Source organism: Schistocerca nitens, chromosome 1 (assembly GCF_023898315.1).
Source record: "Schistocerca nitens isolate TAMUIC-IGC-003100 chromosome 1, iqSchNite1.1, whole genome shotgun sequence".
Classification (NCBI taxonomy): domain Eukaryota; kingdom Metazoa; phylum Arthropoda; class Insecta; order Orthoptera; family Acrididae; genus Schistocerca; species Schistocerca nitens.
The window spans coordinates 729,636,629-729,656,074 of NC_064614.1; the positions used below are offsets into that span (position 1 = coordinate 729,636,629).

The 19,446-nt window shown below is 42.4% G+C and overlaps 1 protein-coding gene across 1 annotated transcript in view; it reads left to right on the top strand.

Annotated features, from left to right (window-relative positions):
* The window catches only part of LOC126236896 (zwei Ig domain protein zig-8-like), a 724,735-nt gene that overhangs the window by 682,337 nt on the left and 22,952 nt on the right, over positions 1-19,446 (top strand). The window contains exon 5 of the mRNA XM_049946543.1: positions 5,670-5,838. Coding sequence (XP_049802500.1) covers positions 5,670-5,838 — 169 coding nt within the window. The remainder of the gene's footprint in view (positions 1-5,669; positions 5,839-19,446) is intronic.

A 19,446-nucleotide genomic window follows, 5' to 3' on the forward strand; every position in this document is an offset into this window, starting at 1 on the left:
GTAAGACAGCCGTAAAGGTTCGTTGTTGATCGATTAACTCAGTTTTTTTTTATTACAGAGAGCTGCTAACCCTCTAACCCAACACGCTGAGCTACCGTGCCGGCAAAGCACTCAGCTACCGGGGACAGACAAATGATTGATGAATGGTGCAGGCTCTGGCAGTTGACACTGACGGTAAATAAATGTAACACTGTGCGCATGCATAGGGAAAGAAATCCACTGCTATACAGCTACACGGTTGATGACAAACCGCACGAAACAGTGTCTACAGTAATGCCAGACTCAGATTTATAGGAACAATCTTAAGGAAATGTAACACATCCACGAAGGAAGTGCTTTTAAGGCGCTTTTTCGACCGACTTTTAAGTATTGGAAATTTGTGGTAAGGTCTATGGGACCAAATTGCTGAGGTCATTGGTCCCTAAGCTTACACACTAATTAATCTAACTTCAACTAACCCTAAGGACGACACACACATCCATACCCGAGGGACGACTCGAACCTCCGCCGGGGCAGCCGCGGGAACTGTGCCAAGTCGCCTCAGATAGCAAGGCTATCCCGCGCGTCTCTTGAGTGTTGTTCATCTATTTGGGATTCCTACCTGGTAGGACTGACAGAAGAAACAGAGGAGCTCCAACGAAAAGCGGCGCGTTTCGTCACGGGTTCGTAACGGAGATGCTCGACAAACTCCATTGGCAGACTTTACAAGAGAGGCGCTGTATATCATGGAGAGATTTGCTATTGAAATTTAGACAGAGTACTTTCCGGGAAGAGACGTACAACATATTACTTTCGTCCGAATGTGTCTCCAGTAATGACCACGATGAGAAAATTGGAGAAATTAGAGGCAATACAGAGGCTTACCGACAAACATTCTTCCTGTGTGCTATTCGCGAGTAAAAAAGGGTTGGAGGGCACAGTTAATGGTACGAAAGTACTCTCCACCGCACACAGTCAAGTGGCTTACGGTCTATGATATAGATGTACATGTAGATGGGACGTTCACCAATCAGCCCATCACTCATATTGGTCAACACCGTATTCACTTTGGCCACCTCGTTTGTAGCATTGTTCCTTTCTTCAATGCCTCTGTCGCAGTTCTGTGCTGCCCACCTGATATAACTATGATGCGGATGGCGATTTCATTCAGAAATGACGTACAGAATGTCTTTAAAATAGATATTTAATTATAACATTCACCTCTGAATCGGCCATTGCGTTTGGCAGTAAACGCTCTACGACTCGTAAATTGAAGCGGCAATGTTTCCTTGATTTTTCTAGATCTTCGCGGTAGTGTAGGAAACAAATTGTTGAGCTGTGGTCGTGAATACCTATTTCAAGCATAGCTTCAATGTGTAATGTAAATTTAATAACGTGTATGGGCGCCGAATAAATAATGCAGTTTCAACTGGGAAATTGATAAAATGGTTGTCGTTAAGGGGCAAAGCATCAGAGCGATTTTGTGCCACTTAACACAGTTTGTTTCCACATGAGATCAAGGTTGCGGATGTTACTTGTCAGAGGAAGGTAATTTCGGCTTAAATAGGATCGTTGTGTAGACGTCATCGGTTTGGTTGGTGACTACTTGACTTTAATTACTTTAATGTGGAACTCGTTAACATAAACAGATTTGTACGTACTTAGATTGTTGCGTATAGAACCCATCGTCCCCCTGACAATGTCATCTGTACGTCGTGGTATGCACTGAAAAAGACACCAGAGGCACGGGCGCATCGTTCTGATCCACCATGACTGGCTCAAGGCTTCCCTAAGCATGGAGTTCCGTAGAGCTACTTGCAAGATAGGAACAGCCGCTCTGCGGCATCCCAGATGTAATGAATAGGACTGGAATCACTTGACGTCGAGAGACACACACGTACCCCCACTTCCCGAAACAAACCTGACACGTTAGGAGAGCCGTGTGGTGGCGCATTTCTTTTTGAAAGCATACCGCTCACTAAGCGAAAAAACTGATTTACATGATCGAGCCGTAGGTTTCTGCACCATCCATCGTAACAACCCTTTGTGCTCTGTCATCAGTTCCTGAGAACCTGTTTCTGAGATTCTTGCGTCAAGTAGTGGTGTGTGCAGTGAGATGGTCGGTAGTTCCTGTAGCGAGGAGGCGCTTCAGACGAGAATGGACCTAACCTGATGTCTAGCACTGAGTAGCTGTGTGATTTTCTGCGTAGTTATCCATCTAACCGTTGTTCAACTCTGTGGTAGTGTATTGAGAGCACTGTCATCGGACTGCGTAGTTATGATACGCCTTCGACATAGTGGCTGACGAGAAACCCACCCTGAATGTGGACTGCCTGTATACGTCGAGAACCCACGATCTGACTCTGCTGAAACGTCCTGCGTTACTCTTCTCCATCTGGTATCGACCGCAATGCCAACGACCAGTACAAGATATGGCGACTTTCAGTCACGTGACATTACAAACTATTCTAGTCAATGTAGCACCTATATTCAATTCATCTGCTGAGATGGGCAGGAGAGACAATGAGCCTGCTCAGACCGTGGCATAGAACTAACTAAATGTTAATATCTAGGTTCATAATCCATATAAGAGCGATATCATCAGCTTTCATGAGGTCGCTCCAACTCCCCTGGTAGGAACGCAAGGGGCATTCATCTCTAATGTGCTTGACTGTCTGGTTCGGAGCCCCACACTCACAAACCGGAGACTCTGTAACACGCCATTTGTAAAGAGAGTCTGCGCATCGAAAGTGCCCAATGTGAGCTCTGTTCAATTTGACGCAGTTTCCAGTCGAGTTCTGTGCCAGCAGTATCACCGTTATATTTTCGGAACCATTCATGCTCTTCAGGATTTTCAATAAGTTGCCATCTCTGACCCCACAGGTCTCTCACCCCAGTATTACTGGCGTCTGACTGTTCTGCTTACCGTGGGTTTCCTGAATGGAGTCTATTTCGTCGTAAACTTGGTATGTCTTTATGTATTGATAAATACAGGTTCTTCTGTAGCTTACCGTGTTTCCTAAGCAAGGCCTCGCATCTGCGGATTGCGGGTGGATAGATATTGCTCAGCAGAGGAACCCACTAAATCGGTGTTGGTCGGATTGCCCAGTTGTTAACCGCATACTGTCGTTCTACTGGACGTCGATCAAGTTGATGTGGCAGCTGTTTAGCCACACCTGGGCACAATACTCGATTGCTAAGACGACCAGCGAAATGGATGATATGCGCAAGATATCTACTGAAGCTCCACATATCATTCCACACAGTTTTAGAGTAGTATTGTTACGAGTATTTATCTTGGCAGCAGTTTTTTCAAGATGTTTGTTTATGACCTCGCCCTTTCGTATACAAAACATCTAGCAAATACTGCTGCCAACATAAAAACTCGTAACAATATTATTCAAAAATTGTGTGGAATGGCATGGGGAACTTCAGTAGATAGCTTGCCCAAATCATACATTGAGCTTGGCCTTCTCAGCAGCCAAGTATTGTGCCCCAGTGTGGGGCACAGTGGAATTATTACATTATTCAACAAATTTAAACATTTTTTCTGCCTCTGGTTTTTAACCTGGTGGATATACCTACTTTTTGAGTGCTGAATTCCATGGTATAATCAGTTTCTCTCTATCATGTCACATTCCATAGCTATACACTAGACTCGAAAACAGTACTGGCGAACATTCAACGATTAAAACAAACAGGAAATACGTATTTAGAACTAAAGAAGCTCTGATTCGGAATGAATGGAGAAGGAAATCGGCAGTGCCTTTTTCGAAGGAACCATCCCAGCATTTTGCTTAAGCTACATACGTTCCTCCAATAGAAGGCCAGAATTCGTTCACGAAAGGTTTTCAGCTTTAATCTTCTCTGGTACCCTAAAAATGCGACAACGATGTTCTTCCTTTGTTTGCTGTTTCATCACTCTCTTTGACAACATACCATCATCGAAGAGTTTCAGTGAATGTGGCAATGGCTTTCCTTGGTACATATGTATCTGATAAGAGAATTCACTTTCTGCACACAATCTTCTTACAGCAGTCCAACAGATCGTTTATAATGGAAACGTAGCTATTATCTCTTCTGTCACTGAAAAGACCCTTACAATTGTTCTGAAAGAAGACTAGCCGTTAATTAGACATTTGCGAGTTTAGAATTAAAGGTTAGAATTTTAATAAGTTTTCTTATTTGCGGACCATCAAATATAGTTTACTTCAGTTTTGCTTCACTCAATTTGGGAAAGTAATCGTCAAGTGACTGAAGGCCAGACAGTGATAAAAATTTCAAAGACTCAAAAAATTTACGTGGCAGGACATTTTGAAAGGTAGAATCAGATTCTACACCACAATGTACACAAAAATTTACATATCACATGCCAGGTGCAAAATGGCTGTTGATTGGTGTAATTATTGAAGAGATTAGCATTATTTTTAAGAAGGAAACGATTTTTCATATAAGTTGATGCCGAAAATATAAAGAAACATTGAGTCTACAGCTTCAATTCATGCTATATAACAATCAGATAAAGCACCTGTTTACAGTTTTACTGTACGACAGTTAGACACACCTTCTCTCAAGATGTAATTTTCATAGGAGGCGAGTTGAGTTATGATGTTATCCACGTGACCAGCATAGAGTTTCCAGCCTGTCGATAGTGAAGTACGTATCTACACTTCATTTGACAGATTATTCAGAACGCTATGGACGCCAAATATTAATTATTTTTGTTTTTAGTTTTATTTTAAATGTCTGGTTAGACGATATTATCTGTGGTCCATAGCGAGTCATGTAATAAAGAGATGATCTGTGATCACCAGTCTAATTCGCCTCGGCACAGTTCAGAAACATTAAGTTTAAATTTTATGTAGTTGGACTACCACTGCATCTCGTTGTACCCTTTATGAAATGTTAGCACATGTGCAAATTATCTGCTCATACCGAAGGTAGTGCCTACAAAAAGCGGGCCATGTACGTTTAGGACTCGCCCACTAAGGGATCCGTACAAACTTAACTATGTATATAGACAGTTTATCCATTCCTGGAATCGAGGAAATTGCAGATATTTGACTGTTGTCGACATTTGTACTGACAAGATATCGTTCCCAACCATTCCATGACTTTCTAGAATGTTTGAATTTCAAGTTTGAAGTCGGATAACACATGAGAAGAGATATATTATTTTCGTGTTATATAAATACAAATCAACAATTTCGAATTTTTCCCATACATGTACTGTGAAAGCTTACTTCCTGCCATATTTCATGATTCTACGTCAAAGGGAAGTACCCTATAGGTTTTGATGACTGAGTTTTAGAGTTTAAAAATAGGCAACATCAATGGCTGCATTTTTTGATTGCGTTGACTCAAGAGCTTAAAATTTTCACACCACCAAGCGACCATAAGCATTTGTACATGACATCAACTTGTACTTCTTACGTCGACTCTTCTCTGAGAAAAAGGGTCCTTAACAGCCGGACATACAGACAGACAGATAGATGGACAAAACAGACATACTGTAAGAGTTCTGTTTTCACACAGTAAGGCACGGAAAACTGATAAAGTTTCTGTTTCTGCTGTTAATGAGCTTCGACTCTGTGCAGGACGGTATGAGCCTAGTAACAAAGGCGCCACCATTAGATATTCGAGCTTTGATTCAGAAGGCGGTGGCCACAGATATTGCGTGTTCTGTGCAGGTGATCAGCTTCGATTCTCCTCGGGGCGGGGTGAGCCTGGTGACGGAGAAGGGCGCCGCCACCACCAGCCGGCTGCTGATCCAGAAGGCGGTGCCCACAGATACCGGCCTCTACACGTGCACACCCTCCAACGTCGCGCCTGACAGCGCTCGCGTGCACGTGCTCAGTGGTGAGTACTTCTCGAGTAAAAATTGGATCCTTGTAATATCCTTTCGCACACGGTTTTCGTAGAAGTAAATCAATGTTCGAGAAGAGTTTCAAGTTATAATGGCATTGGTTTCTTCAGCTTCTCCCTGCCTAGTTCATGACGTTTAGACGGTGGGTGAACGGCAGGATGTCAGTGTCCAACGAGAGCAATATGTCAGCAAGCGACCACGTTGCTATCATCAGGTGCACGGATCGACTGACTGCTTAGGATTTGGTGTGGTGCTTTTATCTCTAAATGGACCTGCAGCACTGTTCGAAGTCTACGACGACGGATGAGCGTGCATCCAGCACCTCCTCTCTTTGCCGCCCCCTACCCCCCCCCCCCCCCCCCCCGCCCGTCTTCCGCCCAGGGACGTTTGCTCGCGGTGTGTCTTCTTAATCTTAGTGAAGATGTTGCCACTACACGAGAGATAAGCGGTTATGCGAAAAAAAAGCCATGTATATTGCTATTTTTATTTATTTTTTTTTATAGCGTTTCAACCACAACCATCAGCAGATATCAAAATGCTTAGACCTCGCAAGACAATGTTCGCTGTTGGTACTAAAGCCTATGCCTAATCGAGGCGTCCGTAAATTCTTCCAACAAAACCCTATATGAAATTATAAAGAACGTAGCAACCAGTCGCGGAAACTTAATTTATTTATCTTGTTGCAAATCGATTTCGACTTATATCTGTCATCATCGGTGCTAAAACAAATACAAGAGACAGGGCATAAACAACTGCTTTAACAAACGAAAAAATGACAGTAAAATATATTTACATCGATTACAACATACACAGACGTATGAAATTAAAATTCATTCTTAACACACCATTCTTCTAACCGATACATACCATAAGTAGAAGTACTGTCCTTGGCACATTTCTATCATGAAGTGACACGTCATAGGTCAACATTACAAGTTCGTATGTTTAACGGCAGATGGCCATTGATACCACTATTCGATTTCGTCGTTATGACAAATAAGTGTCATTTCCTACATTTGTGTGAATGGAATCATATTTTTAGCGAGATTATCTTATCTTACAATTTTGACGATCGTAGTTTTGTCGTATATATTTAATTTATTATTATCATGTGACAAACAATGTTCAGACATTTTCAGTTGTTATAATTATTTAAATTGGTATTATCAATTACTATCACTGTATAAATTTTTAGTTATGTGATACATTCCTTATTGCTTGTATTTTACATTGCTTTTGTATTTACATAGAGGGCGCTTATTGCAACGTGGCGCCACCTCTTGTTTTCTTGGTGTAGTGTTGACCTATGATGTTTCACTTCATGATAGAAACCTGCCAAGGACGGTACTTTTACTTATGGCATGTTATCGGTTAGAAAAGTGGTATGTTATGACTTTTAATTTTAATTTCAGACATCTGCATATGTTGTAATTGATGTAACTATGTTTTGTTTTTTCAGACATCTGTATATGTTGTAATTGATGTAACTATGTTTTATTGTCACTTTTTCGTTTGTTAAAGCAGTTATTGTTTATGCTCTGTCTCTTGCATTTGTTATAGCACCGATGATGACTGATATCAGTCAAAATCGATTTGCTACAAGATAAGTAAATTATCATTCCACGACTGGTTGCTTCACTTTTATAAGTTTATATTCCACGGTCGCTGCACGGAAAGGGAACCTTATGGAGCCCAACATTCAAAAATTCGTGTATGCAGGGTGATTCAGCTGCCCCTACCAACATCGTTTTATACGACCCCTCATGACAGAACAGTGTTGCCCAGTTCGCTCTAGGGATACGACGAAAACTGTGAGAATGCCACAGAATAACTAGTAAAGTATATACAGATATCTCAGGAAGCAACTAGGTCATTAGAGACAGAGCACAAGTTCGTGATGGGAAAGGATGCGGATGGAAATTGGCCATCCTGGCATTTGCCTTAGGCGATTTAGGGAAATCACTGAAACCTAAATCTGGATGGCTGGATAGGTATTTGAACCGTCGACCTCCCGAATGCAAGTCCATTGTGCTAACTACTGCGCCACTTTGCTCAGTGATGACATCTTAGTCATATTGTACTAATTTTATTTATGAAACTACTTTAGCACGTTAACGCAGCGAGTCACTTCATTTTTTCGTTGCGCTATATACCGGAAAGTTGTATCTTCAAAATTTCTCATTTCGATATCTCCTGTTAATTTCGTTGTTTCGCATGATGAGGCATATTACAAAAGACAACGTTTCTGAACCATTTACGAAAGATTATCAGGTGTAGAACTATGAAACCGGAACTTTGCTACAATAATTACACATCTTTATTTTGAAACTGATAAGCAATATTTTATTCAAAATAATCTCTATCGCTATTTATACATTTTTCCCACCACGCCGGCAGGCTATGAACGCCACGCCAAAAAATCAGTTGTTCTTTTGAAGCGAAAGAGTCAGCGAGCCATTTCCGTACATCTTCATACGAGTTGAATCGTTGTTCAGCAAGAGGATGTCCCAGTGAGGCAATTGGATGATAATCTGACGGAGCAAATTCTGGAGAGTAAACTGCATGCTCTAGTACTTCCCAACTGAACGCCTCGATCGTTTTCCTGACCCATTTTGCTGTGTGTGATGGTACGTTATCATGGAGCAATATTACTTTGTGTTGGCCTTTTCCATATTCCGGTGGTTTTTCACGGGATTCTCGATTTAAATCGACCATTTGCTATTGGTAAGGAACAGGTTTTAGCAGCTCATAATAGAGGACACCGTTCTGATCGCACTAAATACAGAGAATTGTCTTATTTCCGAAGGGATTTGGCCTTGGACTACATGTCGATGGTTTGCCCAGATTCATCCATGATTTACGAGGCTTAAAATACTCAAAAATTTATCCATTTTCATCATCTTTCACTGTTGTTGTTGTTGTGGTCTTCAGTCCTGAGACTGGTTTGATGCAGCTCTCCATGCTACTCTATCCTGTGGAAGCTTCTTCATCTCCCAGTACCTACTGCAACCTACATCCTTCTGAATCTGCTTAGTGTATTCATCTCTTGGTCTCCCTCTACGATTTTTACCCTCCACGCTGCCATCCAATGCTAAATTTGTGATCCCTTGATGCCTCAAAACATGTCCTACCAACCGATCCCTTCTTCTAGTCAAGTTGTGCCACAAACTTCTCTTCTCCCCAATCCTATTCAATACATCCTCATTAGATACGTGATCTACCCACCTTATCTTCAGCATTCTTCTGTCGCACCACATTTCGAAAGCTTCTATTCTCTTCTTGTCCAAACTGGTTATCGTCCATGTTTCACTTCCGTACATGGCTACACTCCATATAAATACTTTCAGAAATGACTTCCCGACACTTAAATCTATACTCGATGTTAACAAATTTCTCTTCTTCAGAAACGATTTCCTTGCCATTGCCAGTCTACATTTTATATCCTCTCTACTTCGACCATCATCAGTTATTTTACTCCCTAAATAGCAAAACTCCTTTACTACTTTAAGTGTCTCATTTCCTAATCTAATCCCCACAGCATCACCCGATGTAATTTGACTACATTCCATTATCCTCGTTTTGCTTTTGTTGATGTTCATCTTATATCCTCCTTTCAAGACACTGTCCATTCCGTTCAACTGCTCTTCCAAGTCCTTTGCTGTCTCTGACAGAATTACAATGTCATCGGCGAACCTCAAAGTTTTTACTTCTTCTCCATGAATTTTAATACCTACTCCGAATTTTTCTTTTGTTTCCTTTAATGCTTGCTCAATATACAGATTGAATAACATCGGGGAGAGGCTACAACCCTGTCTCACTCCTTTCCCAACCACTGCTTCCTTTTCATGCCCCTCGACCCTTATAACTGCCATCTGGTTTCTGTACAAATTGTAAATAGCCTTTCGCTCCCTGTATTTTACCCCTGCCACCTTCAGAATTTGAAAGAGAATATTCCAGTTAACGTTGTCAAAAGCTTTCTCTAAGTCTACAAATGCTAGAAACGTAGGTTTGCCTTTTCTTAATCTTTCTTCTAAGATAAGTCTTAATCTTTCACTATTCGTTGATAAACGATTTTTTTGTATCTGGCGTACAGCATTTCACAAGCTGTCTTTCTATTTGCTTGATGTCTTTCATTCAGTTCATGCTTAACCCATTTTCCAACTTTCTGCACCTTTCCCATACCTTCCAATCGAACACATTCAATTGTTCCACGAATTCGTGTTGAGTTTGAGTATCATCTTAATCCAATAAGGCCCTCGAATTTTTGCTGTGTTTTCCAGCGCTCATCGTTTCTCACGTCAAAATCACATTTTTTAAATTTTTTGAACCACTCCAAACACTGTGTTTTCCAAAGAGCATGTTCCCCGGAAGCTACGACAAGCATTGGATGCGATTCTGCAGCAATTTTCTTCAAATTATAACAGATAACCAATGCTGTCCGCAAATCGCAGTTGGAACGGATACCGATGTATGGAACTTGGATTACTGTGTGTCGACATTCGTCGTCAGCCGTTACAGGAAGCAGATGGAGCTGCAGACGTGGTCTCATGGGCCCTACTGACAGCTAGCACCATCTATAGAGAAATTCCGGTTATGTACTTCTCCACTGTGTAAACACTGTAAACGGAATAAATTTGCAGTCGTTTCTGATGGTGTCATTTACTAAAAATTAAGTACTATAAACGGAATAAATTTACAGAGGCTTCTAAAACGTTTGTGGCTAGAATGCTAATTACACAAAGAAAGATTGGAGACACCTGTAAATGTATTGCAGAAGTAAGGTATATCTTGATCCAAAAATACGTTGTAATTCAGTGCCATTCCTCACTTTACTTCTCTACAGTACGATTCCGTTGGTTAACCTTCACTCAAACTTCTGAGGGGGAACGTACGAGGACTGTTCGGAAAGTAAGATCCGAACAGTCGCAAAATAGAAACAACAGTGAAAAGAAAAAAAAGTTTTGTTTGCAAATCGTTAGCTACGCTTCCAGATAATTTTCTAAATAGTCGCTCTCCGAATTGGACGCTTGCCATGGTATTGTATCAACTATCCAATACTCTCATCATAGAAGGCAGAGGTCTGTGCTTTTCGACAATTCTCTACGCCGGCCTACGCTCGTTGTCTGTGCCAAAATGTTGTCTAACAGCCAGCGGTGAATGTGAGCAGAGGTGAAACGTAGGGGCAGCCAATTACAGGGTGATCAAAAACTTCCCATCGAAAACGCTTTGGGGACATCTTTATCGTCCCTGCAGAGTGCAGCCGAAAATTGTCTAGAAAAAGGAAACGCATGACAGTCAAGTTATGCAGGGTGCATGACATCACGTTAAATCTCTCACCAGGCTCTCATAGCGGGTGGGAGACAATATTAAAACTTCCTGGCAGATTAAAACTGTGTGCCCGACCGAAACTCGAACTCGGCCCCGAGTTCGAGTCTCGGTCGGGCACACAGTTTTAATCTGCCAGGAAGTTTCATATCAGCGCACCTCCGCTGCAGACTGAAAATCTCATTCGGGAGACGATATTGTCTAGGCATCTATATGTGATCGCTGTGCGCTCAGAATTGAAAATAGCGACGTGATGCTATCAACGGGCATACTACAGACCATACCTAACACATTTGTGCGGGGCTTCATCGGATTTTCCCTGTGTTTTCCATTCCGCGCCAGATTGAATCTCACTTTCCGAATAGCTCCCGCACATCGGTTACGTGGCTGTCGCCCAGTTGCATACCGTTCCTAGCACAGATGTTGTGCGGGTTGCATAAAACGTCTTAGGTAGGTATAGCTGATCACCCTGTATGCATCCCAAACCTTTCAATATCTTGTCACATACCAACCCATCGTCAATTTCTTACCACATATTGTATATCATCACAGTTTTCTCATCATTAATCTTCTTTTATTATCCTTTCTTCTGGGAAACACAACCTGTTTGAAGAACTTCTGTATCCTAATACACACCAAGCAATGTACAGGTGTAGAATATGTAATTACCAAAAAACAAAAAAAAGATGTTTGCTATACCGTGTTTATACATTTTATGCCCATCGTCGGTCAATCTCAGATGAAGCAGTGCTTTAAATGCAGTATGTGGAAGGTTTGCGTTTTCCATCAATCCACAATGCCTAGCTTTCATTTGCTAAGGTGTTAAGACGACTGATCGTCGGTAATAGTGTGAAAACTATGAAGGGATTGTGTCAGTAAAATGAACTTCATACGAAAACCTTCTGTATTGCTTATAATATTCCTAATGAGGTGAATATGGAACACGTTTCTCGTGCTAGCAGTACCTTTTTCTTCCATATGCGTGATTCTCAAACATAACTGACTCACGATTCACGTAAAACACTTAACAGGTAGTCTTTAAGAGCCGTGTTCTTTCAACATTTTCGCAGTAAGCTCTTGTTATTTTACGGTATCAATCTATTACCTTCCAGGCACCACAAAGAAAAATAATCGATCACATAATGTGAGAATCGAGCCTGCAGCCAGTATGGCTGCAGGAGTTATTGCGTTGTGTTTCATGACAACATCATAGAACTACTTTGTCCTAAGATGGGAAACTCGGTGTATGAGAGGCGTAGCGCACAGTCGGATTTGGCGGTAAACACGCCACCGGGAGGCAGGTTATCGAGTAAGTTAGCAAGTGATGGGATCGGCCAACTCTATTCAAGTGGGTCAGTAAGTCAATAAAGCCTGCCGTTTAGGGATACGGCCGGTCCAAATAGCCCGTGAAGGACGATAGGGGACGGCTGGAGTGTAGGCCGCTATAGAATGGTGGAGAAGGGGGGGCAAGGGTAGGAGGAGGAGGAGGAGGAGGAGGCGGGTCACAACTTGGGGTAGTTCTGCGCAGATAGCTTACGATAAGCTGCCGTTCAGAAAGCTCTCCTCGTTCGGGACCCTGAGAGAGGGCCTCGGGGCACTCTTCTTTTCACATACAAAACTTGTAACAAACTGAATTCCTTTCCCAGACAGAGAAATCCTCAGAACCCTACAACGACGAAGCTCTCGGTTATGATATTCCTGTCATGAGGAAAATAGACACGGGGCGAACATTAATCGTAATACATCCCTCTGTTCCAACCTGAAAGTTACATGAGCACGAATAGTCTTCAGATGTCCCTGTTTTCAATAATTTGCTCTTTATTTAACCCCCTAGAAGAGTGGTGTTGCTTCAGAGGTAATGGTTATAGAATGGAGAGACATTTCCATCCATGATCAGCAGCTTACACAATCAAGCAAGTGTCTTAATAAATATTACAGCCTGGGTGGAACGTATCGCCTTCGTTCCACGTAAATATATGTGTTCACTGTGACGTAGTATTAGGAAAGGCTAAATAAAATTAATACATCTTATGAAGCTTCGTTATTCGACCGTTTCCACTTTGAAACTTGGCATTAGCCTCAAAGATTAGTACGCATAAATGCTGGACAGTGCACCTGCTCTCAGATCTGCACGGCAACGTCACGACTAGGTTCTACGAAGTGTCACACTATGAACGGAATTTCTTTTTCTAAAATACGGCAGCATATGAAGTTTTGATAAAAAGTATAGGAACAGGAGTAAGTAGAAATTGTGCGACACGCTGTTATAGCTCAAGATGAGTGCGATGCACATTTAACCCGACGGACTTAAAAAACGTGTAGTGTGCCAGTTTACAGCCAGTAAACGCATCCCCTATTCTACAACTACATTTACATACATACTCCGCGACCCATGTATGGTATGTGACGGAAGATACTACAAAGTATCTTCCCTGTTCCACCTGCAAATGGAGCGAGGAATAAATGACTATATACTCCACCTTACGAGTCCTAATTTCTCTTTCCTTCGTGGTCCTTACGCTAACTAGGGTTTCCCGTATGAGTTCACGAAGCATTTCCGTACTACTCGCGTGTTGACCGAACCTGCTGGTAACACATCTAGCAGCCCACCTGCGACTTGCTTTTATGTCTTTCATTAATCCAGTTTTGTGGGGATCCCAAACACTCGGGTAGTGCTCTTGAATGGTTCGCTCTGGTGATTCCTTAAAGTATCTAACACTCATGTATACAACAAAATATGGTTCAAATGGCTCTGAGCACTGTGGGACTTAACTTCTGACGTCATCAGTCCCCTAGAACTTAGAACTACTTAAACCTAACCAACCTAAGGACGTCACACACATCCATGCCCGAGGCAGGATTCGAACCTGCGACCGTAGCGGTCGCGCGGTTCCAGACTGTAGCGCCTAGAACTGCTCGGCCACCCCGGCCGGATGTATACAACAGCTTCATACCAGCGACTATTTTACAAATGAGTAATGTGTTAAACATTTGACTTTAAGTAAAATCTATATGGCTATAGATGCAAAATCCTGATGATGGTTAACTTTCTCATTATTCAGCAACAGACTAATGAACAAGTCAAAACTAAAACTGGTGAACCAAAGAAGGGGTACCCCTTTGTTTGTTGTTATAGGATTCTTGGCTTAACTCTAATGTCATAACCTGAATGGCGACAGCTTTGTCCGCCTGAATCATCTCAACTGATGTGATGTTGAAAAAGGTGCCTATAGAAATTTGATAGTAGCATATAGAAACAACGGCCCACGGTGCCACTGCCGTATCAGCTAGCGTGTAAATTCCTATGGTGACATTTTTGTTTCTCGTGGAATCCCAGCTCAGATGAAGTTTTTAGTAAGGTAAAATGAGCATGCCGCATACCACACTGCAGCGACTGTAACCTAACTGTATTGGGTTTTGGTTTCCATGCGACACCGAGAGACTTTCACGACCACATCCGCGCTGCACATAACGGGCCCCTCGTTATGTTGAGTCTTGGCGACTGACGGGAAGGATGTCGAAAGCAAGACCAATACTATGGAAGAGAGATGTATTCAAAGATTACAGGTGATGGGAGGAGACGATCCTATGTCAGAGATAAAAGTTAACCATCGTCGTCCTCTATCAGAGATAAAACTAATCTACCGATTCTGTGGACCAATTCGCTATATCACTACGTTTCGTGGTTACTCCTTTCTATTGATGTAAACCCTATATTTATGTGGACAGTCGCTGTAAGGAATCGGTGCATCAGTTTTATATTTGATAGGTGATGATCGATGTTATTTATCTTTGACACAGGGTTATCTTTACCAGTCACTTATAAATTCCGCCTACGCGCCTTTTCCACAGTATTTACTTCACTCTCGAACGCTCGATCCTCCAATCTGCAAGACACAATGGAAAATATCCGGCGAAGCTCACGATGAAATTCTAGGAACGGAAAAGTTTCAGTGACCATAGAATCCGGAACGTCCACAGGCGGCGGAAGGCAGTGCTGGCATATGATGCGAAACACCATGTGGTTAATGAACTTGGCTTATGAATTAATGTTGAGCCGTAATGCTGAGTAAAGTAAATGTTAACAAATATTACCACGACTGTATTTCAGGTACATTTATTACGCCGCAACTTATTTAGTTCTAAAAGAATATTATTATGTAACATCCAAAAATCACCAACAGTCTTCGTAACAAATTTTCTTAAAACGGCAAAAATGCTCAAAAATGTGAGCAACGTGCTAGTCAGTGTCATATGTTCGTATTGAACGAAACCGGTTGCGGCGTTATATACCGGGTGATCAAAAAGACAGTATAAATTTGAAAACTTAATAAACCACGGAATAATGTAGATAGAGAGGTAAAAATTGACATACATGCTTGGAATGAAACGGTGTTTTATTAGAACTAAAGAAAAAAGTATTGCTAGACGTGTGAAAGATCTCTTGCGCGCGTCGTTTGGTGATGATCATGTGCTCAGCCGCCACTTTCGTTATGTTTGGCTTCCCAGGTCCCCAGACCTCAGTCCGTGCGATTATTGGCTTTGGGGTTACCTGAAGTCGCAAGTGTATCGTGATCGACCAACATCTCTAGTGATGCTGAAAGACAACATCCGACGCCAATGCCTCACCATAACTCCGGACATTCTTTACAGTGCTGTTCACTACGTTATTCCTCGACTACAGCTATTGCTGATGAATGGTGGTGGACATATTGAGCATTTCCTGTTAAGAACATCATCTTTGCTTTGTCTTACTTTGTAATGCTAATTATTGCTATTATGATCAGATGAAGCTTCATCTGACGGACATTTTTTGGACGTTTGTATTTTTTTTGGTTCTAATAAAACCCCATGTCATTCCAAGCACGTGTGTCAATTTGTACTTCTCTATCTAAATTATTCCATGATTTATTCAGTTTTCAAATTTATACTGACTTTTTGATCACCCGGTACGTATCTGAAATACAGGTTTAGGGGTGTTTACTACTGTTCACATCATTTCTCAGGACAGCACAGAGAGCTGATTTGTCCTGTGTGCAGCAGGAAACATAATGACTGATTTCAGTGTGCGTGCGTAATGAAAACCCACGACACTGCAGGCGTACCGAGCCTTCAGACGGGCGCGTGCGCCGCGGCGGTCAACACGCAGTAGTTGATCCCGCGGGACGTTCCCATACGGCGTTACCTCCTGCTGTCTCCTGCTCGCTCGCTCCCGTCCCGTTTTTAATCTGGGACGCGAGCGCACGCCATTCTGCGTCCCGGCCCCACACGGACGGCGCGGCCGGCTCGCTTGCTGAATCAACACGCGGGGGGCGGCGCTACGTGCGTGGCCTCTGCGATATCCGCCTTCTTACCCACCTCCCCGCCGCCTCCCCCAACGGCGCTGCCTTCCCGACTCGTCGCGGAAGTTTGCTTAGGATTAAGAATTTCGCCAGCGACATTATTATTGCAGGCGGTCGGAGGTATTGCGGATCTCTGCAGGACCGCTGCAGGTAGCTGGATCTCCGACCGTTGTCCCTCTGCGGCAGCGAGCAGCGTTGTAGAGTAGAACTGGCGCAGTGGCTGCCACGGAGTGCCACGGCCGTGTGATGGTATACAATGTGCTAGACAGTATAGGACCTGCAATGTACACATCATTTGCAGACATAGAATACAATAAACGCAACACAGAGGCTGTCGGCAAATCTTGCAATATTCCTGCAACTGGACGGTAATAGTTCAGTCGCCTTAGAGCATTTGCCACTGAATACAGCTCCGTCTAGTCAGCACCTACGTTTCCAGTAATTAAAGTAATCAAGGCTCGCCCCGTACAGAATTTGTCGTTTTACAGGAATCTCATTTCCCACAGTTCATGGAGGGTGATTAAAAATGAGTATACCTGTTTGTATGCTGTGTAGCATTTATTACATTCAACTTGCAGTTATAAATAATACATCAAATTAAGGAGCAGCTAGGACTGTCTTTCTTACAAGTCTTCAATATGAGCACTATTCGTCACGTGGCATACATGGAGTTGATAGGCAAATTCTGCCCTAACCTTGATCTACGACCCTAGAATCACTGTTGCAAAATAGTTTCAGTCCTGTTTGATAAGTCAGATAGATCACCTGGTAGCGGGCGCATATACACGTGACACTTTATGAGCCCCTCGAGGTAAAATTCGGATGACATGCAATCAGGAACCGTGGAGGTTATGGGAAACAACCTCTGTCATCCTGCCCCTTGCAGCCAATCCACGGCCGGGTACAATGTCGTTTAACTAGCCGCATACTCAGTTAATACTCAGTTGGTTTGGAAACTTGTGGTAAGGTGCTATGGGACCAAACTGCTGATGTCATCGGTCAATAGGCTTACACACTAATTACTGTAGCTTAACCTAACTTCCGCTAAGGACAACACAAGCACCCATTCCCGAGGGAGGACTCGAACCTCCGACGGGGAGGGCCGTGCGAACCGCGACAAGACGCCCTAGACAGCGCGGCCTCTCAGTTATTACAGTGAGTTCGCACACCATCTTGCTGTCGCATAAAGTTATGTTGTTCAGCTACTTTCAGTCGGAGGAAGAGCCATAGTTTTATCGCATCAAGATAAGAAACGCTAGGCACAATTGTTCCACCGAAAAGGAAAGGTCCATACACTTTCCGCTGGGATATGACAAGAAGACAATTCAATTTAGCGGAGTTCCGCTGCAGCTGTGCGATCTCGTGGGGATTTGATGACCCTCAAATGAACACATTATATCTGCCCTCATTTTTACTTAGATGATATGTCCATACATCACTGAAGATGATACGATGCAGAAAATCCTCGTCCTGCAGCAACATTCTTTTCGCAAAGTTAGTATGTAAAGCGTGTCATAGTTGTTTCCAGAGCACATAGCTGCGGTAGTAGGAAGATGACACCCATTCAAAGATACAACATAAGAATACCCTTTTCACTTCCTTTATTTAGCACGACGTAATAGAAAAAATGGTTCAAATGGCTCTGAGCACTATGGGACTCAACTGCTGTGGTCATCAGTCCCCTAGAACTTAGAACTACTTAAACCTAACTAGCCTAAGGACATCACACACACCCATGCCCGAGGCAGGATTCGAACCTGCGACCGTAGCAGTCGCACGGTTCCGGACTGCGCGCCTAGAACCGCGAGACCACCGCGGCCGGCCGACATAATAGAATAACAGCACAGCACACTGGTTTTAGCACAGATATTCAGACTACATTAATCGGTCCTTAGCCAGTACATTTTATTCAAATAAAATATAACAAAAAAAAAGAAAAAAGAAAACTGATAGTATATTGAATTTATAGATTGGTGCCACCAGCGATTAGTCCGAGAATTATAACAATCACATACAAACGCTATAATTAGAAGCGCAAGTTCGTAAAAATATTGAATGTTTATCTGTGAATGACTGACGTAAAACAAAGTTCACTCCTAGACACGCTAGTGAAACTACTGTATATCTGAACTGAACTTAAACTTCTGATTCAAATATCGCATTTCTATAAAATATTAACTATCACAAGGATACAACCAGTTCCTTTTCAAAGGGACTTTAAGCTACATACAATTTTGCAGCATCCAAACAAACTTATTTTGGAGAAAAACGGAGAAAACAAATCCTTCCAACAGCAGTTTTAGTTTGTCTCTTCTGCAACATGATGGCCCCAGCAGAATCAATACACTCTACTATCTCTTACTTAAAATAGCATGATTGACAACTTAAAAAAGGTTTTTGAATAAAGCACTTTCTCATCAACAGTGTGTTGTTGCGCTACGGCCCCCTTGAAGGACCGCAGGGTCGCTCCACTGACAGCGCCCGATGGCGGCAGTACCTAAGGCAACCTCGGACACGACATAGACAAACAAGTTGCACCCTATAATATATGGAAAACCCAATACATTTATAGCCAAGCGTTGTGTGTCTAGAAAAGCCGTGAGCCTTTTACGGAGCACTAATTTAAGATAGCAACCACTGAATTAACGGATCGAAGGAATCAATTATTTCGGTAAATACTACACACCTCGTATTGTAGCTCATACATAAAAATTTTCAGACAAGGAGTTGATACATAATTCTATCTTTCCTCTTTAGTTAACCACATTGCAAACTGACAGCATATTAGTATTTAACGACACAACACAAATTATAGAAGCACTGGGTGAGTAAGAGACTTAACTAACCTAAGTAACATGGAATACTGGTAACGTACAGGAGGAAGATTTTAAATTTACAGTGTTTATAATGAGACCTCCCAGATTAAATTTAATT